Source organism: Camelina sativa, chromosome 9 (genome assembly GCF_000633955.1).
Source record: "Camelina sativa cultivar DH55 chromosome 9, Cs, whole genome shotgun sequence".
NCBI classification, from domain to species: Eukaryota; Viridiplantae; Streptophyta; class Magnoliopsida; order Brassicales; family Brassicaceae; genus Camelina; species Camelina sativa.
In genome coordinates, this window is record NC_025693.1 from 31,220,178 (window position 1) to 31,241,964 (window position 21,787).

General features: G+C 38.7%; 5 protein-coding genes and 1 pseudogene across 8 annotated transcripts; 2 read left to right on the forward strand and 4 right to left on the reverse strand.

Annotated features, from left to right (window-relative positions):
* On the forward strand, positions 144-1,918 carry LOC104713390 (tetratricopeptide repeat protein 33-like). 2 transcript variants are annotated; one of them, XM_010430491.2, is made up of 6 exons: positions 144-433; positions 962-1,100; positions 1,214-1,245; positions 1,362-1,448; positions 1,550-1,711; positions 1,827-1,918. In XM_010430491.2, the coding sequence occupies exons 1-5, from the start codon at positions 191-193 to the stop codon at positions 1,685-1,687; spliced, it is 639 nt and encodes a 212-aa protein (XP_010428793.1). In that variant the 5' UTR covers positions 144-190; the 3' UTR covers positions 1,688-1,711; positions 1,827-1,918. The 2 variants fall into 2 exon arrangements, with proteins under 2 accessions (XP_010428793.1, XP_019085041.1); XM_019229496.1 differs by lacking the exon at positions 1,827-1,918 and having other exon boundaries at positions 1,550-1,825.
* On the reverse strand, positions 1,708-3,670 carry LOC104713389 (probable acyl-activating enzyme 4). Its single transcript, XM_010430490.2, has one exon. It carries the CDS (start codon positions 3,409-3,411, stop codon positions 1,771-1,773), a length of 1,641 nt encoding a protein of 546 aa, XP_010428792.1. The 5' UTR covers positions 3,412-3,670; the 3' UTR covers positions 1,708-1,770.
* Positions 5,345-8,543, reverse strand: LOC104713392 (PHD finger protein EHD3). Of its 3 annotated transcripts, none has more exons than XM_010430494.1 (5): positions 8,369-8,543; positions 7,726-8,031; positions 6,870-7,184; positions 6,561-6,650; positions 5,345-6,440 (listed from the first exon to the last, which is right to left on the reverse strand). In XM_010430494.1, the coding sequence occupies exons 2-5, from the start codon at positions 7,978-7,980 to the stop codon at positions 5,529-5,531; spliced, it is 1,572 nt and encodes a 523-aa protein (XP_010428796.1). In that variant the 5' UTR covers positions 7,981-8,031; positions 8,369-8,543; the 3' UTR covers positions 5,345-5,528. The 3 variants fall into 3 exon arrangements, with proteins under 3 accessions (XP_010428796.1, XP_010428795.1, XP_010428794.1); XM_010430493.1 differs by having other exon boundaries at positions 5,345-6,443; XM_010430492.1 differs by having other exon boundaries at positions 5,345-6,449.
* Positions 9,215-12,415, reverse strand: LOC104713393 (probable methyltransferase PMT10). The gene is made up of 9 exons (XM_010430496.2): positions 11,477-12,415; positions 11,235-11,384; positions 10,866-11,136; positions 10,668-10,778; positions 10,411-10,570; positions 10,007-10,264; positions 9,805-9,927; positions 9,638-9,715; positions 9,215-9,547 (listed from the first exon to the last, which is right to left on the reverse strand). Exons 1-9 carry the CDS (start codon positions 12,110-12,112, stop codon positions 9,349-9,351), a joined length of 1,986 nt encoding a protein of 661 aa, XP_010428798.1. The 5' UTR covers positions 12,113-12,415; the 3' UTR covers positions 9,215-9,348.
* Positions 13,502-17,114, forward strand: LOC104713394 (annotated as a pseudogene).
* LOC104713395 (probable receptor-like serine/threonine-protein kinase At5g57670) lies at positions 17,646-20,924 on the reverse strand. The gene is made up of 10 exons (XM_010430497.2): positions 20,744-20,924; positions 20,552-20,649; positions 20,215-20,467; positions 19,429-20,130; positions 19,094-19,342; positions 18,841-19,004; positions 18,677-18,756; positions 18,444-18,591; positions 18,204-18,353; positions 17,646-18,126 (listed from the first exon to the last, which is right to left on the reverse strand). Exons 1-10 carry the CDS (start codon positions 20,922-20,924, stop codon positions 17,881-17,883), a joined length of 2,271 nt encoding a protein of 756 aa, XP_010428799.1. The 3' UTR covers positions 17,646-17,880.

Sequence of the window (21,787 nt, forward strand, 5' to 3'; positions counted from 1 at the left end):
TCTGGTGTTCGATTACCTTGAACAAAAAGAGTTAAGATTGTAAATAGTTGTTTCCTTATCGGGCCCTGGTACGTAGAGGCCCAAATGGGGACTGGGCCTAATGAGATCCTTAAAACTGTGTTCATCGAGCGAAGAACAGAGCAAAGGTTGTGTAAGATAGCGAAGAACAGAGCAAAGCTGTAAGAGCAAGATGAAACTAACGTGGAACAAGAACCCTAAGAAACGATCTCGCGTAGCTCTGTCGAACTTGGGGGATCTTCCTTTCGAGAAGGAGGAGGCTCCAGAAACTCAATCTCATCGCCAATTTCGCGAAGACGATTCTGTGCGTGAACAAACTGACGATAAATTGGATTCAGGAAGTCATGGGAGCATCGATCTCGAAACGAAGAATCTTGCAGAATCGTTTAGAGCTCAAGGAGACAAACTCGCTGAGGTAACTAACACCTAGCTGTATATGAAAAGCTCTCGTTTTTAAAAAGCTACGATATTTGGATACTTGTTTAGATTTGGCAAGTCCTATGCTTTGTTTTGGTCTGCTTGATTGTGAGGTTCTTCTGAACCGACTTTAGAATCACTTTGTTCTGATAGACATGCTTATTAAGGGCTGTGTTCTTTCTAGCCAATGATTGTAATAAGCATCTAACCAAAGAACTATATACTGATATTTTGTCGTAGATAAGTTTGAGTTGCATAGTAGCAGTCTACCTTTGTTTTTCACTTCTCTTTCATGGTCTATGGAACCTCTGTTTTAACTTCTTTTGAGAAAGTTGTCATTTTTGAAATTTTCCTGTCTCGTTTTCCAACAACACTTTGTGAATCATCTTTCAGGAGATGATCCGTAAGTTCTTGATAGAAAACAATATGGTTAAAAATATTTCTTTATAATGGTATACCTTTTGTTTATGGAACTACTTAGTGCAATTTTTTTCTGGCTGATCCTGGTTTCCGGCTATTATTGAAGGAAGGAAAATACCACGAGGCTCTAGGGAAATGGGCAGCTGCTCTTAATCTTGTTCCCGAAGATGCAGTCCTGCATGAACAGAAAGCACAAGCGTTACTTGAGCTTGGTGATGCATGGAAAGCAATCAAGGCTGCAACACGTAATGCCTGAAGCCTTTCTATATTGTTACTTTTCTTTATGTAAAATTTAGAGTACGCTTATTATTCGTCAAGAACCCTCTTAACAGTTCCTATGATTTTTCATTCATCACAGGAGCTACTGAGATCGATCCATCCTGGGCTGAGGTACTCATACAATGTTTCTTTATAATTTTGTTGATTCTGCATAGAAAATATGGATTGTAAAAGCTTTCTTATAGGAATTTGATTCCTTATTTCTATTGCTAAACTTTGTTTCTTAGGCGTGGACTACTCTTGGAAGGGCACAACTAAATTTTGGTGAGCCGGACAGTGCTATCAGGAGTTTTGAAAGTGCATTATTGATCAATGTGAGTTACACGAGAAATTGAAATTTAAGTTATAATATTATCAAATCTTCAATTTCTTTAGTCCCACAGAGATCTTAATTCGTGTTATTACCATTACACAGGCGGGTTCTAGAGAGGCAAAAGACGATCTAAAAACTGCAAAACAACTAATAAAGAAGAGAGAACAGCTTCAGACATCGGGACAGGACACCGACACTAAACGTTTTGTGGTCGGGGACAAGAATATAGAGCCACACTAATGAATTCCAGAGACTTGTACTGAGGTATAGAGAAGAACTTCGTAGAGAACAATATAATAATAAGAACAAAGCAAGATCCTTCTTCATCGAGGCAAGGACTTTGTCATTTGTCTAAGAAGAAACTTTTGAATCTTTCCAGTAGAAGTCTTTGGAAGCTCTTCCAGGAAAACCACATTCCTTGGAACCATATACTTTGGCAGCTTGGTTTTACAAAACTCCCTTATCTCTCTCTCAGTCACAGACCCGTCATGATACTTCAAGCTTACAAACGCACATGGAGTCTCTCCCCACATCTTGTCTGGCTTAGCCACCACAGCTGCTTCCTTAATCACGGGGTTTGTGTACAGAACTGCCTCGACTTCCGTGCTGCTGATGTTCTCTCCTCCGCATATGACCACATCTTTTGATCTGTCTTTGACTTCCAAGTAACCGTCTGGGTGCATTACACCAATGTCTCCAGTGTAGAACCATCCGTCTTCTCTCATGTTTGCCGCTGTGCCTTCTGGGTCTTTGTAGTAACCCAGCATGACCGAACCACCTCTGAAGACTATCTCTCCCACGGTTACTCCATCATGCTTCACGCTTTTCCCGGTTATCGTGTCTCTAACGTCAGCTTCTGCGAATACCGCAGTTCTTATTCCTTGTCTTGATTTCAGTTTTGCTCTCTCGTATGGTTCTAGACGATCCCACTCAGGCTTCCAAGCGCACGAGACAACCAGACCGCCAGTTTCTGTCATCCCGTAACCGTGACCAACGTCAAAACCGAGCGCCTCAGCCTTGGAGATGACTGTAGCTGGTGGTGGAGCTCCAGCAGTCATAACCTTAACTGGACTCTTAAGCGGTTTCTGGTCTGAGTAATTAGTCAACATGTTGAGAACCATCGGCGCAGCGCACATGTGTGTCACTTGATGCTTGTCGATCAAGTTGTAGATAGTTGGCGCGTCGACTCTTGTGACACAGATGTTTTTGGCCCCTACAGCTGCTGTAGCCCACGTGTAGCTCCACCCATTGGCGTGAAACATTGGTAAGGTCCACAAGTATACTGGACGGTTAGGCAAAGACCAGTCTAGCATAGAGTTAATAGTGCTCATGAAAACTGACCTGTGGCTATGCACCACTCCCTTAGGAGACGACGTAGTTCCTGAGGTGTAGTTAAGTACCATTGGAACCCATTCGCTTTGAGGACGTATCCACTTGAACCTCGGGTCTCCTCTCTCCATAACCCCTTCGTATGTGTCGAGATAGTCCACGTCATTTGATGAAGATGGTGGCATGTCATTTTGGTCGTTGAGGATAACGAGGCGAGGCCTCTCATTCTTGGGCAAGAGTGAGACAGCTTCGAGGACTAAAGAGCTCGAGTGATGGTCAACAAACATGAGCTTGGATTCGCTGTGATGGAGGATGACGGAAAGTGCGTGAGCGTCTAAACGTGGGTTGATGTTGTTGAGGACTGCGCCTGACATTGGGACAGCAAACTGAAGCTCGTAGACAGAAGGGACGTTGGGGCCAATAACAGAGACGACTTGGCCACGGTTGATTCCTAGGGAGGAGGAAGAGAGAGTGGAAGCAACGCGGAGACATCGTGAGTGAGTTTCAGACCAAGTATGGACGGTGGTTGTGTGGAGGAGGGAAGGCGAGTCGCCGTAGACCGTGGCGGCTCGTTCTAAGAAGCCGAGAACAGTGAGAGGAGATGAGTTTGAAGGATGTGGGAGTAAAAGTTCCATGGTTGAAACGTACAAGTCTTAACTCTTAACTAAATGAGTGAATGTGTGTTTGTCTCTACGGCATTGGTGAAGTATATATACAGTACATGTTTTCTCGGATTTGGTTAGGTAAAACAGAAATCATTATCTTGTAGTATTTTATTTTGAGCTTAGCTAATAGCCTAATACAAATTTTATACTTTATAGCTTTCTAGAAGTGGCTTTATGACTATTTTCTAGTGGTAGCCTGTGTTATTGGTTGAGTATAATCATCCTAGGAAGCTTCATTGACGAAATAAACCATGATTAAAATAATATAGTTACATTTTCTTGTCAAATCTCTCTGCCTAACACGATTATTGGCTTCTAATTACGTATTTTAGATAGAAAAACAATCAAACTAGAATAAGATGGAAATATAAATAAAAATATAATTAAGTTTAATTTACAGTTTCTAAATTGTTTGAACCAAACTTGAATACATCCATAAACCATAATACATCATGTGAGACTGTGGTGAGTATATATATTTAGTACCTCTATACTTGGTAGTGAAGTTCTTTGGTCTAGTAGCATTAGTTCAACCAATAGTAACGTTATAATTCTTTTTTTGAAAGAAAACTTAGATTCAAATTTACCCTATTTCAAAAAAAAGAAAAAAACCTTTGATTCAAATTTTATACCATAGCCCAAAAAAAGAAGATTATGTTACATACTCAAAAGTGAAAACCTTTAAATGAGCACAATCGTATAGGACGTTTGATTTAAGCTATTCTTTTTTTTTTTGAATTTAATGTTAAATTATATTCAAAAGAAAATAAACGTTTTACAAAATTTGGGCGGAAATTTTAAAACAGTTTGATATAAAAACCTTCAGTAAAATCTAGCTTCAAACCAAATTTGGATGGATTGGTCTTGGCCTCCAGGGAGTGTACTAAGTCTATTCCGAATGTTTTTGTCAATCAGCTTTATCAGATGCTCTGCTGTGAGAGGGTGTTCTCCATGCCTACGTCCGTTTCTTTCTCTCCACAGCGAGTAGAGGGTAGCTTGGAAAGCATAACTTAGTATGAATTTACGAGTCTTATCAAGAGCATTACCAGTAAGAAGGGTGATGACATCTCTCCATTGGCTTGTGTATGCGTCCGCAAGTAGCTTATGTACTAATCCTTCCCATACCAGTTTAGAGTATTGGCATTGGAAAAAGACTGATGTCATTATACGTTATTCAAGTACTTACTTATACGTTATTGCTACGGCATGCCAATAACACTTAAGACTGATGTCGATGCTATATTGCTATGGCATGCCAAGAAAACTACATTTATAGCTATTTAGACTCGAGTTTCAACACTATAATGTTATTAAAAAAAAAAAAGAGAAAAAGAGAGATTTTTTTTTTTGTATATACTTTCTCCAGTGACGACCATTGTATTCAAATAATACTCTAATGATTGATTGTCTTTATTCCAAAATGTACATTTGCCAGTAAAGTATGGTGAGGCCATATTTAATTTCGAGGAAGTATTTTATTCAATGCTACACCTAATGTATTATTATCAATACACCTAACACATTCACACACACATACATATCTACTGTATATACGAAACGCAAAAAATGAAAATAAATCAGACGTTATAATTCATAGTATTCTTGAGTAGAAGACTAGCTAGTGCATGTTAAAGTTAGTCTTATCCCTCCGTGATTCGAATTAAGGACATGATATGTGATCTGTCTCTCTCTCTCCAAAAGGTTGAACTACTGACTTGAATTTTTTTTTGTATTGGATGTTTCAATCAAATCAAATCATGTTTTCAGTTACGATGCATCATGCTCTAAAAACAAGAACTGATTTGGATTATACGATGAAGTATCATCTCTCTGGCCAAGAATCACAGTTCATTGTAAATTTGATTAGAGCGCAAAATCAGCAGATCACAATGCACTGTTGAAGAAGGGTTATCAACAGAATTATGTCTTGATTTGAAAAGTTAGCAAAATCTGTAAATTACCAAAAGAGCACAACTTGTAGACAAAAATCAATATTTTAAGGTTTTGATAGTTAGGAAGATGAACAAATTAAAAAATCTTGTGGGACAAGAAGCTGTATTGCTTGTCTGGTTTCTAATCCAATCCTTTCATTTGATGGATTGAAATGTCATCTGTTCTTCATCTTTCAGTGTGTCAGCTGCGTTTAGAAGCATGTCCATTCCTCCTACGCTTTTATCCAATTCGCCATTGCTTTTACTTCGCGGTTTGCTCTTGAGATTCCTGGTTTTTCTTCCTTTCTGTTTCTGCCGTGTCTCCATCTTCTTCTCAAAAGTCTCTGGTGCTTTGCGGACTTTAAGAATCGCAGCTTTACATGTTGTGCAAAACCATTCTCCATTTGGAACCGATTCACATGGAGGTTTCATGCAATAAATGTGATATGCATCATCACACCCATCACACAAGACGATTTTATCATCATCCTTGTCAGTAAGGCAGTTTCTGCATAAGCACGACGAGCAATACCAACGAACACCATGTAGTTTTATTTGCCTTGAGGTCAAGCACCTGATGTGGTAATACTTGTGTGGGCAAAAAGGGTGATCACATGTTATGTACTTTCCGCCACTCTCCACTTCTGTTCCACAGGTCCTACAGAGTTCAGAATCTACGTTCATCTCTACGTGGTGAACCCCATGATTCATGTTACAGCTTGAAGTCTCTTCAGATCCATCCGAATCTTCTTTGCAGTCTGTACTCATATCAACACATCTATTATCCGTCTTCATCATCCCTTGGGTTTTCATCTTTTCACACACTACACAATTCTCGTGAGGTGATCCGATTCCCTTAGATGTGCAGTTTAGACAATACCAACTGTGTGTCGGCATCCCTTTTCCACCAGGATGTGCACATGAGACGTGGTACATATCTTCACAATGATCACATGCTAAACAATCTCTTGGCGCTGCCTTCTCTCCACATAGCTTGCAAATGTCATAGAGGCTGTCATTTCTGATGTTCTCTGCATTGGGATGAGGCTTCGATTCCGCAGTGTGGAACTGCTTCAACTTGCAGATTTTTGAAAGAAAAAAAAAAAGGATCAGGGGATAATATGGAAAATGTTCTAATAAGATAGCAGTATAGCACATTGAACAAGATCATTTATGCATGATCCTCACCTGTTCGTTATAGGAGGTTCTTGAAAGCTCCAAGAGACTATTAGCAAGAACAGCCATATCATTACCAACATCCTGTATTTTTTGCCAGACCTGAAACCAGTAGTTAGGTTTAGTTCTATGTCTACTTTCAGTCTAAAGCATAGTATGTTCGGGAAAACACAACCACGTTTCATCAAGTAGTTTTGAGTTCAGCTTTTGAATCATGACATCAGACAATACTTTTCACAATGAGAAAGAGGATGAAAGACATGATAATCTGTTGTTGTTATGCATAGTTATCTTAGAATAAGCATAATTCCCATTAATTACCTCTCGGAGATGCGTCGAAAAGAGCACAGGTGAACTTTCATAAACACCTTCTTTCATCCTGGTGTCTATCAGAGTTCTGCTTATAAGGTCTTCAATCTTGACCCCTTGAAGATTTTCGGAAAGCAGCTTACTTAGGGATGCAAACTCCTTTGAAGCTAAAACATGAGACAAAACATGCTGGCAACCAGCTGTGGCAGTCTCATACTTGGATCCACTTGACGGTTTATCTGGGTTAGAAAGCTTTGGGAGTTCACCACCGGCAAGATGAGTTCCAGTGCTGAACCTTTGATTATATAATTCACAAGAGATAGACTCCTGTGTCCAAAACAAGAAAGAGCTAACATGGTTTAGGATAATATTCTTCAAAGTGAATCAGGGGCTTCCAGCAGTTTATCACACACATATTATAAGGCAATTTCAAGAATGAATGCAGAATACACTCCTCAGTTTTTTTCTCAAGTGAAGTGTAAACAGCCAGGAAAAATGGGATTTTCTACTATTTGCAAAGCATTTCTCGAGACCTAGCTAACACAAAATAGATACCAATGTAGCCAGAACAACAAAGTCAGATAATCGCAAAATAGGAATGACCCTTGTCTTTAGCTCCCTCAACAATTATTCAGTATTGAAGCACCTACATAATTATCACTAGGTTGATACAGATCCTAAAACACATTGCTTTGCCAAGGCTCCTATTTTAAAAAAAACAGCTGAAAGATTTAAATCAAAATTTACAAAACATATAACAAATGAGATGTGAGAAAGTCGCAAGATATTAGCAACTAAATATACTCCAGCAATTTAAAATCAATCACAACGAAGAGGTATCAAAACAGAAAAAGGTCATGAAAAGTACCCGGCTTCCTGAGTGACTAACACCTTCCATATCGTTTTCAGAACACTTATTCCCAGAATCAGACCTCCCAAGTTTTCTCCGCTTATAAGTTTGTATCTTCTTGCTATCTCTGGAACTTGCATTGGCAGAATTAGCCATATCACCACCTCCTCCTGCACTCCAATTATTCAACGCTTCACTTTCCACCAAACAATTTCGGTGATTCTTCTTCTCTATAAATTCACCATTACTTGTTGTCGCCTCCTCCATGAACATCTTATTTTTGATCCTCAAGACTCTGGATCTCTAGGGTTTCACCCTTCCATCCTACAATTACATAACACACAAAGGAAAAATCTCGTATTGAAATGTTGGTCATTGGTAAACAAACTAATCAAAATGCCTTGGGTTTTTCACCAAAATAAACCATCTAGGAACAAGAAAAACATGTCATTCTCAATTCTTTACCAAACAAAAAGCCATGAAATTGAAGGCATCTCTCTTAGTAACATAATATTCCCAGGAAAAAAAAACAACGAATTTTCAAGAACACAGAAACTTACAATGGAGCTTTATCTAATCGCTAAAAGACGGAACAAAAGCTAAACCCCAAAATCAAAGCTCTAACGAAAACGACAAGAGGAAAAGAAAAAAAAACCCGTACCAGAGTGAAGAAATTTGCGTCGCGAAACGAAGAAGAAGAGCAAACCCTAGAAATTAGGGGTAGATTTATCGGTCTCGGAGATTTAGACTCGCCGCCGGTGGTTCTGCAAATCCCGGGGGGCTTCTCTTATCTTTGAATCATTATTTTTGAAAAGAAACTTCCGCGTCCCAGACCCAGATTGAGATTCTCCTTAACCGGTATTTACATTTTTTCAACTTGGATCTGACACCGGTCAAAACCGGTAACCAGTGGCGTGAAACCGACACGTGCAAGTAACTAACCCGCGCCCAAGGACTCACGGTAACAGAGTCCACAGTAACACTGTAACAGTAACAAATCCGTGGTGTGTGTGTGCACGCGCTTTTTACTTATTATTATTTTTCCCTGCGGCTTTTTTAATAAAGATCGATCAAGTAGTCTATACTCTACACCGTTGGATCTCATCTTTAGCAATCCAACGGTTATAACTGAAAGACCAAAACAAAGGCCTTCACAATAGGACAGTAATCTCTAATACCCTTATTCATTAAAACAATTTCTCAAAAACCCCTCAATGGTAAAAAGACAATATTACCCTTAATGAAGATTGTTAAAGGTTAAATATAACTAAATCAGTAAATGTTCAACGAAAAACACAATAGCTCAGTGGTTGCGAGTTCCATGCGCACCAGAGAATTAAATCCCTTCACAATATGCTTCTGGCTTTAGATAGTTTAGATGTGTGTTCAATACACTGCTCTTTGTTTCTTTCTTTTTTTTTTTTTGGTAAAAGGTTAAATTAAATTGATAATTAAATGTATATTGTTTCTTTCTTTGTCTGAGGAAATGAATCTTTTGTTTCTTAAGTGTTAAAATGTGTATTATTAACACTCTTCAATCTACAACAATCAAATCAACAAACCAATAAACACAATTTATCACTTTAGTGGGACTGTCGCTTTGAGCAGACTTATCATCACATCCTCTTTTTCTTTTCTTTCTCACATCCGTTTATCGCAGATGAGAATCCTAACGCTTGCATGGGGTCCTTCCCCGGTATCATGAACCCCAGCTGTCCAACCGATGGCTTTAGCCACTTGTTGAAGTTGATCCATCAAAGACAGTGAATCCCTTATGTATACCCGTCCTTCCGGTCTCAGCATCCGATCCATTTCCAACATAATGTTTGTAATGTTGCACCTATGTATGATAAGAAACCCTATTACATTAACCCTGACCTTTATATCTAAATTCAGCACTACAGAATATACAAAGCCTAGTTCTTTTTACCTCTTCTTCTCAACAGAGAAGAGAAATGCAGCATGTATCAGGTCATATGTTCTTGGGTACGTGTCAAATGGCTCACACCTAGAGAAAACAAGCTTTAGATGTTATCTTGTGTTAAGTTATGTGGGATTAGAAACAAAAAGGGCAGATGGTTATATATCGGTTTGTACCAGTCATGCATTGTTCCAACAAGCCCACGGTCATAAATAACTGGCAAGGTGTTGAATCCACTAACAGGAACAACGTTCATTACCCAACAGTCAAGCCCGAGATCGTTTAGTGCTGCCGCAAAACTACCAAAAATCAAGAAATACTAGATCAGATAAACTTGGAGATGACAGAAACAGAGAAGGTGTGATTGATGGTTATTACCCTCCAAAACCAGCTTTCATGTCCAGAACATTCCTCAGCTTGAACTCCTTCCATCGGAAAACCCGCACATAACTCTCTACTACCTCTAACCAAAATCTAGACTCTGCCTTCATAATTTCCTTTCGGGATATATAGGCATCCATTTGAATGCTCTGTAGCCTCTCTGGCGGATCATGAAGACGTGCAGGCCATGAGGAGACATTAGCCCCATAACCATTATCAGGTAACCGGGTGATGCATGGTTTCATATTCACATACCTAGAACAGGAAACCATAACCACAAAGTTAGAGATTTTATGAAAGTTTCAATAGATAAGCTGAGAAATTGGTGGCTATATCACAGTTTTCTATGCAAGAAGGCCAGAAAAAAAGAAAAAAAAAGACTTTAAGATACATATATGTACCAAACATCGTCAGGATCATCATCAGGTCGGCACAAAGGAGGCTTTGTTCCAGCTTCACGATTGACATAGCAGCTGTTGTTTAGAGGCTTCCTCCACACAGCAATATATCCCTCTTTCTTGATAAGCTCCCAACAGATTCTGTTCGTAAGGTCTAACATTTCTGAAAAAGATAGTCGAAGAGCAGAAGCAACACCCATTTTTTAGTTACAAACTCCATAGCAGAGAAAATTACTATGTCGAATAATATATAGATAGACCTTTCCACTGCTCTTGCAAGTTATCCTCATGTTTGTAAACGGGTTGTGCAGCCCAAACAAAGTACCCTCCTGCTCTAAGCATTCTATTAACTTCAAGAAGAAGTATCCCATCTTTGTAATTCATGCAAATAAAAAAGCTTTCGTCAGTTTCCATGGTAAATCTCAAACAACACTAAAAAGGTCGAGTAATAATCTAACCATCGCGGGTCCAATTAATTCTGCATCTGGAACAATGAATCATCTCAAAAGATTGGCTAGGATACAACAATCTCCGTGTGGCAAAGACAGCAACCATTGCAGGCACACCACGCTCCAACGCAAACTGTATCTGATTCTCATGGACATCTTTTGGTGCTACAGATAAGGTTGTAGTGTTACGCTGCATCAAAAACGCACCAAAGCTCGCTACACCACAGCCAATATCCAAGGCAACACGAGTGCGTAATCCAAACGAAATACCAGGAATCATCTACAAAATTCAATCTAAGAAAATATAAGATCAACACAAAAAAAAAAAACATCCTGAGCCAAATAACCAAAAAATGAAAAAAACATCAAAAAACAAACCTGGGAGATCTGGTCTAAATACTGATCAGCTCCATGGATGAACTGAGTTCCACCACCAGGGAAAACAAACTTGTCTTTCTCTCTTCTAATCCAATTTTGACCACCTTTATCTTCCACTAAGCGTGTATGAGGCACATTATTGAACCATATCTGCAAACCACAACAAAAATGCATCAGTCAGTCAGTTAGTTAGTGACATTTGCACAAGTAACTAGAAATGAAATCACACAACACTTTTTCACCTTGTCTCTGCTTTGTGGCCATGGGATTGGTTTCTTATAACCATTTGGAGGAGGAATCAAGCAATCGAGGCTCTGTTTAGGACAATGTCTCTCGTAATTCTCTCCTCGATCGGTACTGTTCAATCTCTTGATCTCTTCTTCGTTGTCTAAGCAAGGAATGTGATCCGTCTTCGTCTTCTCACAAAAGTTGAATTTCTCAATCCGGAATCCGGCTTCTGAATCATTATCTACCGACGTGGCCGATGAATTCCCGGTGGCGGATTTAAGCTCGTCGACGGAATCGGGATCGAATCCGCCGATCTCGAAAGAATCAGACATGGCGCCATTCTCGTCGACGATTCCAGTTCGCACCACTGTCGGTGGAAGCGGAGGAGGCGAAATCTTGAGACGCGGACGCTGTGGAGGTGGAGGAGATGGTACTGGTAGTGGTGGTGGTGCTGATTCCGTATCGGAGGTTTGAATAGCTTCGGTGACGTTTGAGGAGGAAGAGACGGGGAAACGAAGAGATGGATAAGAGAAGGAATCTGAGAAGTGGTTGAATAAGAAAATTGTTGAGATCGAGAGAAACGCGAAGGCGATCAATTTGATTAGTCTCGGTGACTTCACTACGTCGAATCCAACGTCGGTGAGTTTCATGGCGGTTCAAAAACGCCGGCGATCTGATTGATCGCTTTACAAACCAAATCAAATTTAAACAACAGATCAAGCAAAACAGAGAACAAAGGTACTGGATTATTAAATTTTTATGTTCCCGGCGAGGAATTAAGGATGATCAGACGCCGGCGACGGTGAAGAGACGGAGGAGGACACGTGGATGTGGTGGTGAGTGAAATTGAGATGAGTTGATGATGGTTCGCGCATGAAGACAAATGTAACAGAAGAAGGAGAAGAAAAGTGAACAAATTAAGCAATAAAATAATCAACGTATTATTAACCTAATTACTACCTGTTTATATCTCTATCCAAATTTTGATAAGGCCCTATCCCTATATCGTATGAATCTGTTTTTATATTATGATTTTTATTTTTTATTTATGTTTGGTTGGTATATTCCACAAGTAGAAAAAAATTACAGGCTTTTTGGTCAAAGAAGACAACTCAGTTACCTACAGTGTCTCTAACAACAACTCAACTCTGAGTCTTTTAGTATTTTTTTTGTTAATGCGTATAAAAACACTTCAGTTTAATGGTTGAGGACGGATCTAAATAGATTTACTTTACAAGTCTCCTCAGTTAGGGATTCTTGCTGACTTTAGAGGAGGAGAGTAGTATTATATCAACCACATGCTCTCCCACGTGCTTTCAAAAGTGCGTTCGTACCAATAAAATAATACTGTTACAATTAAATATCTCGATTATAAATTTCTAATTCTTTTTATTTTTATTTTCTTAATTAATGTAAAACATTTATACTGGTGGATTACATTAATGGATATTTTATAGAGGTTTGTATTTTATATTACCTTTTTTTTTTATAAACGGGTGGTTGACGTATTTTATACTTTTTTTAATTAAATGATTTGGAAGTGCGAAATTATCTCCACTGGGCCTTTTTTTACTTAAAAGCCTTCATTCATAGGCCCATTTATGATACTTTAGATGTGAGATTAGATTCATAATAATTTGGGTTATACTATTAACATAAAAGAGCGCGTATGTGGTATGTATAATTGTATAGTAACGGAACAGCTCTCCTTTTTTTTTTTTCCGAGTCATGCATTTGTAAGTTACTTCACTATTTCCGATGACTGGCCAATTCGGCGAGCTGTAATGGTTTACCAACGATTACGGTGGAAAAAATTCTAGGGTTTTCTGATTCGGAGAACTGGGTTTTTTCTCTTCTCTCTCTTTGGAAGCTGGATCTGGTCGAAAAAATCGGTTCTTTTGTTTTGGCTGTCCAACAAAGTTCAGGTAAGTAAGTAAGCGAGACAAAATGTTGCAAAATTTCAGTCTTTTGCTTCTATTTCTTTTTCCTCTCGTTACAATAGGGTTCCTGTGGTTCTGAATTTCTAACTTAGATTTGCTTTATTTTGTTCTTTGATTCCCCTTGAGTTTCATGAACTTTTTGAGCTGAGTGGACTCTGTTATGTGAATGTGTGTGATTAGGTTTGGTCGATGTGGTAATTGCTTTGTGTGTGTGCATCAACCGTTCCTGCTTGATTTAAAGTTTCTACCTTTTGGATACTTTATAGGCAAATTCAACGTCAGGCTTTTAGGTTAAGAAACTGTGCGTTTAGATTTAACATTTGCCACGATTTCTACTTCATTAATAATGTTAGATTCGACCGAGTGTGACCATTTTCTTGTTTTCTTTCTTCTTCCTTTCTCAAATGCTTGTTTCAGGATTGAATAGATTTATAGCCTGCTAAGTTGAATATGACGAGGAACAACACGAGGGAGTCTGCCCTGGCTAACACAATTGTGAACAAGGATATCATTGTGATTGAGTCAGATTCAGGAACAGACACAGATGAAGTTGGGGCTGGAATGTTGGCTCTTTGTGGTGTAGAGAATGCACCAGGCGATGATACTTTAGCTAAGAAACCAGAGGAGTCCGGTGTGGCTAAGACCATTGTGAAGAAGGAAATAAAGATTGAGTCACACATAGATGAAGTTGGTCGTACAATGCTGGCTCTTTGTGTCCAAACGGATGCATTAGGGAATGCTTCTTTAGTTAAGACCCCCGACAACTCTGCTGTGGCTAAGACCATTTTGAAGGAGGATATAATTGAGGTTGAGTCAGACACTGACAGAGATGAAGTTGGTGGTAGGATGCTTGCTCCTTGTGGTGCCGAGAATGCATCAGCGGATGATGTTTTAGCTAACAACCCCAAGACTTCTGCGGTGGCTAAGACAATTGTGACGAAAGAAATAAAGACTGAGCCAAGCATAGATGATACTTTAGCTAAGAAGTCTGCGGTGGCTCTTGGTCGATTGCTGGCTCTTGGTGAAGTGAATGCATCAGGGGATGATACTTTAGCTAAGAATTCTGCGGTGGCTAAGGCCATTGTGAATCAGGAAGTTATTGAGATTGAGTCAGACACAGACGCAGGTGAAGTTGGTGGTAGAATGCTGGCTCTTTGTAGTGCCGAGGATGCATCAGGGGATGATGTTTTAGCTAAGAATCCGAAGAAGTCTGAGGTGGCTAAGACAATTGTGAAGAATGATATAATTGAGATTGAGTCAGCTACAGACACAGATACAGATGAAGTTGGTGGTAGAATGCTGGCTCTTTGTGGTGAAGTGAATCCATCAGGGGATGATGCTTTAGCTAAAGATGGCGAAATCAACAGAACCAATATGCAGATTGTTTGTGCTGATGATTACGATTCCGGTTTGGTTCATGATTTGGAATATAAAAAGTACTTGGCACATTATAGTGAAATCGGGAATCTATATATGCTTGATGACAATGTTAGAGATAGTTCTCCAGTGCGTATTATGTACAATGTCGATCATGAAGTATCTGATAGAAGTAAAAGCAAAGCACTGATAATCAAGAAGAGTAAAGCAGGGAGAAAGGCGAAGTCTCCTATGGTTTCTAGTGTATCTAAGAGGTTGAAGATTGGGAATGGTAGAGCAGATCAGAACTTAATTTCGAGGACTGTCTTAAGGACCCAAGAAACGCAACAAATGAAAGGAAATGCTCGACGTGGAAGAAAGAGTTCTGTAGCCGAGGACTGTATCGAATTAAAGCCTACAAGTTATGTCAGAGATACCAAACAAAAGAACGGAGATGCTCGACGTGGAAGGAAGACTTCTTTGGCGAAGAAAGACGTCACATTAAAGCATACGAGAAATGATGAGTCTCAGACGATTTTTAGAGCTTCAAAGAGACTGAAAACTGAAAATGGGAGATCAGATCATAACTGGACTTCAAAGAGTATCCCAGTGGTTAACACCAACGGTACCAAACAAACGAAACGAGAGGGTTTGCGGGGAAGGAAGACCTCTTTGACCAAGCACAATGATGAACCAAAGTCTAGAGGTCATGTCAAAGAAAAGTTATTTCACATTTTCAAACTTGGCAAGAAGGAAAGTAAAGAGAGCCTATCGTCAATAGAGAAAAGCTATTTATATTACGTAGCTTATCTGAGAAACTCCATTACCACTGTTAAAGCTGGTCGACAAGTAAAACCTGTGAAAGATGTAGCGAGTTTGTCAGATGCTGATATTATTGCAGTCAGTGATTACCCCTTTCCGGATGGAGGCAAAACCCCATTCGAGGCACGAAAGACGGCAAAGTGATAGTATGAATACCTTCATTCTCTTACTGCTATTTTGAAATCTGTCTTTCCTGATTCTTTCTAATTTTCTATGCTGACATTTTTCATTTTGTTATAATGTTTTCTAAGGATCTTGAAGATGGTATTGAACTTGAACTTGATGATTTATTCAACTCTTCGTTTAGCAAGAGGCTAATTGAACTTCTCAGAAATCCCTATGATGAAAAAGAGTACTTGCGACTCTATACTGAGGCATCACTCAAGAGACCATTGACTCGGTCTAGACAGTTACGAGATGGAAGAGAGATTGAATATAATGTTGAAGACCAGTTGGCACCGTCATATCTCGAAAAGTATAAAGGTACAAACAACTTGTACAATGTGTTCTTGTGGATGTGTAGTGTATTGAACTATCTTCTCAAAGATAAAACTGTTTAAGGAATAGATAAGTTTTTGCCCTACATAAAAGGCTAGCTTGAGGCTCAGTCAGCTAACTCTAAGTCTCTAGAGGAAAGGTTGCTGAAGGCGTTCTTACATTTAAGCAAATCATACATCTTTATTTTGCTATTCACACTTGTTGGGATATCTGCTTATTATTATAATCTGAATATCGCTATAAATGATGTATTCCATTTGTGATACTTTCTTGGTGAAATTTAATTCACCATGTCCTGTAGTTTTACGTTTGCTTTTCACTGAACATATACTCGATTGCAACCATATTAAATTTACTTCGGTTTGATTCTGCAGATTTCAACAAGATTTATCATCGTTATCAGAAGGATCTTCCTCGAGCTTTAAACCTGTTGCGCGGATTTTTCTTTTATTTAGAGGTAGAGTTTTCTGTTTCATTGATTTTTCTTGGCTACAACATGTGCAAAGTCGTGAGTGTGCATTGGTCTCGTAAACCCTCTTGTTACCATAAAACCTTGAATGCATTATCTTTATCAATATAACAAAATGAATGTAAGAGTTGTATGCGCCATGGATTAAATGTCTTTTGTGGTTTGCTTCTTTTGCAGAACATAGTTCTTGAAGGTGCATTCAAACCCTGGCTACATGAAAAACGTTTGATAAATCTGTGTGTTGATGTTAGAGAGTGCATAGATATTGTAGGCAACAAGTAACGCGGCACCACACTGCTCTTAAAGTACATCTTAAGTGAAACTCAAGACTCTATAAGAAAATCTTGGACATGAAGCAAAACGAGAGATCCTACAAGATTTGTATTTGCCATCTCAAGGCTTCTTTTAGGTTCATCACTGTATGGTAGTAGTAGACTACTAATAATAGTAGTGGTAGTAGTAGTTTATGACTTCATATTAATAACTGCAGTTTTGTGTAGTAATCTGCAGATCTTGATTTGTAAACTGTAGTATTATGTTATACTCTATATACTCATTTATGGGTCTTTTTAACACACAAATATCTACATCACTGCGTTTCACCCCAGAAAATGAGAAAGCAACTTGTATCATACTCTATAAACACTTGTCACTAGAAACGTACAACCCTACCTACATCACTGTGTGTTTCCCTCATTAGGCATTGGAGAAAGAGAACCTACCAGACTCAGTATAAGAACATTCGCAAAAATGAGACTTCTTACAGCAAAAGTTATTACCTTGCAGACAATAATAACAATCAGGCATACACTCTGGAACCACCTGTGGAAGAACAAGTTAACCAGTCTCATCAGGGATCTCTTGTGCAGACGAAATATACTTACCTCATGGGCAATGATATTGTTGTTGAGCCTTATTGGCACACGATCCACACAGGAATTTTGTGCAAACTGCAATTTTGAAGGATCAATACTTACAAATACAAATACGAGAAAATAAGTGTGAACTGTTTATAGGAAAAAAACGATTTCTTTCTTTTATTCTTAACGAAGACAAGTACAACTGTACAAGCACTTTTTTTCTTTCTTTCCTACCAAATTCCCAACAACAAGCATTTCCCTCTCGTTTTTATTACCACAGCTATAAGCAGTATCCCCAAAAAAGACTAACCGGAAATAGCAAGATACATCCCAAACAATTAAAATCTACAATTATAGTATCCTAAACAGGTGAGGAATGAGGGCTAAAAAGAACCCCACAAATCCACCCGTTTCCAAAGAACGCCCTTTCATATGTACAAACACACACAATAGTTTCAGTAAAAATGGGCTTCTTAGTCGAAGCTCGACGAACGGCTTGTCCTGCCTTTTAGATAATCCTCAACAGAGACGCCTTGCTCGATGCTTCCCGTGGAGATAGAGTCATCTTCAACATCAAGAAGCGCTACGTTAAGGTGTGATTGCAAGTTAGATCTTTGGCATTGCTCATCCTTGAGCATCTCTGACTCCTCTGATGAATTACTCACTTGTTGCAGTGCCCACTCATACGTGTATTCATCGCCTTTAAGTAGCTTTAGGACCTGCATCATTCCACATTCGTTAAGATAATTACTACATAGAGCTATGAGACGGCTACTAGATTAAAACCTTGACTTACAATGCTCATTTTCGGTCTAGCTTGAGGGCTACGTCGAATACAAAGAGTAGCAGCCAACGCCATCCTCTGCATTTGGTCGTTATTGTTGTTATCCCGCAAACTCGGGTCTAATAACTGACAATACTTTCCATCATCTAGAATTGGTTTGGCCTGTACATGAACATCATACATACTTCTTTTCAATAAGAGTATAGAAAAAAGCTTGGTATTTTGACTTAATCGGTATACAGCAATACATACCCACATGACTAGACTCTCCTGTCCCTTTGGACATCCACTGCTAATCGGTTTTCTTCCAGATAGTATCTCGAGGAGAACAACGCCAAATGCATAGACATCTATCTTATCATTTACCTTACCATACATGAAGTACTCTGGAGCCAAGTATCTGCAACAAGAAACAGAAGCTTACCATAAGAACATTTTCAAGAACTCTCATTAAAACATCAGCCTAAAACCAGATTCTTTCATACCCAAAGGTTCCCGCAACATCAGAGCAGATTATATGAGTTGTAGATATAGACGCCCACCTCGCAAGCCCAAAATCAGAAAGCTGGGAACAAAGTATAAATATCTTTTTAGTATTGTTGCCTCTTTTGGCATACTGTATGAAAAAACCAATAAATTTTGTTTTTACCTGTGGCTCAAAATCATCAGATAATAGTATATTTGATGACTTAACATCTCTGTGGATGACAGGTTGTGAAGCACTGTTATGCAGATAGTTCAATGCCTCGGCCACTCCCACAGCTACTTTATACCTCTCGCTCCAACAAAATGCAAGTGGATCTCTCTTGTTTCCTGGTTATGAAACCAAGCATATGTTAGATCCATGATCATAATAGAATCTCTGAGTTGCTTAAAAAGGCAAGAGCTTGTCTAACAAGTACCGTGAAGGTTCTCTTCGAGACTTCCTCTTGAAAGATAATTGTATACAAGTAATAGGTTATGGTCTTCAAAGCAAAATCCTAAGAGGGAGATAATATTCTTATGGTGTAATGTTGTGATGATTTCAATCTCAGCCACAAAATCATTCAAGACATCTTCAGTTTGCTTGAGAATTTTGACAGCAACCACTCTCCCATTGGACAAACAACCTCTAAAAACCCGGCTGCTGCCTCCTCTTCCAATGAAATTATCTGAAATCAGATTGAACTTTTTAGTTATAAGCCTTGAAAATTTTCAACATATCATTCATAAGTAAATGAATGAGAGAAGGACCAACCAGTGGAAAAATTCGATGTGACTGAAACAAGTTCCTTGTACTTGAAAACCCGGCAAGTTGAAGAGAACCTCTCATAAAGTCCCTCTAATTCCTCCGGCAATTTTCTTGGACTATTGTCAGGAGATGACTTCTTGGAGATAGAGTTGATACCAAACGGAACAACTGCGTTTAAGCTTGACAAATCATCTTCAGAAGAATCATAACAAGGTTGATTAGAGTCCCTCGGAGGAAGCTTCAGAGCCCATTGAACTACCGGTATCTGTTTCGACAAAGAACTATCAGGAGTAGTAACAGACTGTCCTAATGTAGAAACAGCACGACGAAGCAAAGGCCAACCTGGCCTAGATTCAGGCAATTCCTTAACCAACATAGTTAAAGAACCGCCTGAATCTTCCGGACCATTCACAGGCATAACCTCCATAGCTTTGTGACATTCATCATCATCATCATCATCATCATCTTCACTACTTTCATTTCCAAGAGTATTTGTATCTTTCAGAGACAAAGAATCCGAACCACAAACTGCACAATTCTCAAAACGGGTAGCAGCTAAGACCTGCTGTAGACTCTGGCCACGGGATTGAACCTCATCATCCTCTTTTGAATCTTCCTCGGAATGGCTAACTACTTTAGTCGTCTTATTCAAAGTAACAGATCTTTGAAGCACATTCAACAAAGTAGTCCTCCGAACATCTTCCTTTCCTATAACAACATCCCAACAACAGATTATTCAACACATCATTCAGATACAAAAAAATGTAGAAACTTTGGAAAAGAAGGTCAAACCTTGAGAATGATTAATGGTAGATAATGGAGAACCTTCTCTTTGGAACACGATTTTACCATTGTTTACAGCAATCACCCAACAATCCTTTGATAGTTTCTTGGCTATGTACTTAGCTACGGAAGCTGGTGAACGAATCGTGTGGTGACTTTTTGAAATCCCAACTAAAACTTTCGATGCAGAAAACGATTTGGCTTCTCGAACTATAATCTTTCGAGCAGAGGAACCACGACATAGCTTCAGCTTCAGATCCACCTGCAAAGAGGGGAAAAATTCAACATTTCCTTTGTTAATTTTCTGGAAAAGTTAAAGCAAAGGATCAAAATTGCACTTTTATACCTGTTTCAAATTGCAGAAACCTTCATAAACGTCAAGAACAGAGTCGAAAGTTTTAACCAGAGAGAGAAGCGAAGAGTTCCCTGCTCTATCCACAATCTCTACACAAGAACCCCCCAAAAAAAATCGAAACTTTTGTATTAAAATCATAAAAAGACCAAAGCTTTTGTGTAGAGAATCTAAAAAAAAAGGTACCATTTCCAATGATATGAAGAGCGATGACAGTATCACCAGGCTCAGCGACTTTAACCAAAGCCCAAGTGAGCAACTCTCTGCTCGGCGCGTCGAGCTTCACGCCGACAAGAATCATACGGCCACCTTCTTCTCCTTCTTCTTCCTCGACGGAGCTCCGTTTCTCTCCGCCGTTTTCTATCATCTTCCTTAGAGAGATGTTGTTGTTGTCTGGATTTTTTTAAGTGTGATCTTATATCCTCCTCCTGACGTGTGTTTCCCAAAGACAAAAGAACATCGTTTTAAGGATTTATATACTCTCTCCAAACAAAACACACAAAGACAAGATCTTTCTCTCTCTCTCTCTCTCTCTCTCTCTTTCAACTTGCAGAGGCTTAAGTTTTAACCGCAGGTTTGGTTTTGCTTTTGATGCTCCTCACAAGAGCAGCCTTCTTTTTAGAATTTCATTTTTTATTTCCAATGTTAAAAAAATGATTTTTATAAACCCTACTTCACAGTATAAAATCATTATATATTTTCTAGTCATTTTCCAATTTTGACATTTTCTCACTGTGCATTTTTTTTTTGTGTGAATCACCCACCATGACAGAAGTCACATAACACACAATTATGTTTCTTATTATTAATTTTGCTAAATTATAAAATATAAAATCATCATAAATGTCACTATTTTATCCTGAAAAGCCAACTAGTAACTTCTATGGAAACAAGTTTTTTATAATTAATATGTATATCAACAAAAAAAAAGGAAGTATATACCAAATTTTATCCTATATTTAATCCATTTGATATATTTTAGTTTTGGACTCTGGCTTTTTTCATCATGAATTATCCAATTTTGGAGCATAACACTTTACTTAAATATATACATCAGAAAGATTTAATTGAAAATCGTATAAAAACTATACCATATAACAGAGGACCACAAAATCGTATTGAAATGAAAATTAGTAAAATTATAGTAATAAATAGGGAAATAAATCTGACTACAACCCCAGAATGGGGTCGGTGTAAATAGCCCCGGTTTCGTGGTTCAAACATGTCAAG

Excerpts from the sequence above, each read along its gene's own strand:
- LOC104713390 (XM_010430491.2), top strand. The coding sequence starts at position 191 with ATGAAACTAACGTGGAACAAGAACCCTAAGAAACGATCTCGCGTAGCT. Across the intron at positions 434-961 it reads AAGGAGACAAACTCGCTGAG|GAAGGAAAATACCACGAGGC; the intron begins GTAACTAACACC and ends CTATTATTGAAG. Across the intron at positions 1,101-1,213 it reads AGCAATCAAGGCTGCAACAC|GAGCTACTGAGATCGATCCA; the intron begins GTAATGCCTGAA and ends CATTCATCACAG.
- LOC104713389 (XM_010430490.2), bottom strand. The coding sequence starts at position 3,411 with ATGGAACTTTTACTCCCACATCCTTCAAACTCATCTCCTCTCACTGTT.
- LOC104713392 (XM_010430492.1), bottom strand. The coding sequence starts at position 7,980 with ATGTTCATGGAGGAGGCGACAACAAGTAATGGTGAATTTATAGAGAAG. Across the intron at positions 7,185-7,725 it reads TTAGTCACTCAGGAAGCCGG|GAGTCTATCTCTTGTGAATT; the intron begins GTACTTTTCATG and ends TTTTGGACACAG. Across the intron at positions 6,450-6,560 it reads GAACCTCCTATAACGAACAG|TTGAAGCAGTTCCACACTGC; the intron begins GTGAGGATCATG and ends AAAATCTGCAAG.
- LOC104713393 (XM_010430496.2), bottom strand. The coding sequence starts at position 12,112 with ATGAAACTCACCGACGTTGGATTCGACGTAGTGAAGTCACCGAGACTA. Across the intron at positions 10,265-10,410 it reads GATGATCCTGACGATGTTTG|GTATGTGAATATGAAACCAT; the intron begins GTACATATATGT and ends TTCCTGTTCTAG. Across the intron at positions 9,548-9,637 it reads TTCTCTGTTGAGAAGAAGAG|GTGCAACATTACAAACATTA; the intron begins GTAAAAAGAACT and ends TATCATACATAG.
- LOC104713395 (XM_010430497.2), bottom strand. The coding sequence starts at position 20,924 with ATGATAGAAAACGGCGGAGAGAAACGGAGCTCCGTCGAGGAAGAAGAA. Across the intron at positions 18,757-18,840 it reads CTGATGATTTTGAGCCACAG|CTTTCTGATTTTGGGCTTGC; the intron begins GTAAAAACAAAA and ends CTTTGTTCCCAG. Across the intron at positions 18,592-18,676 it reads GATGTTGCGGGAACCTTTGG|ATACTTGGCTCCAGAGTACT; the intron begins GTATGAAAGAAT and ends TTCTTGTTGCAG.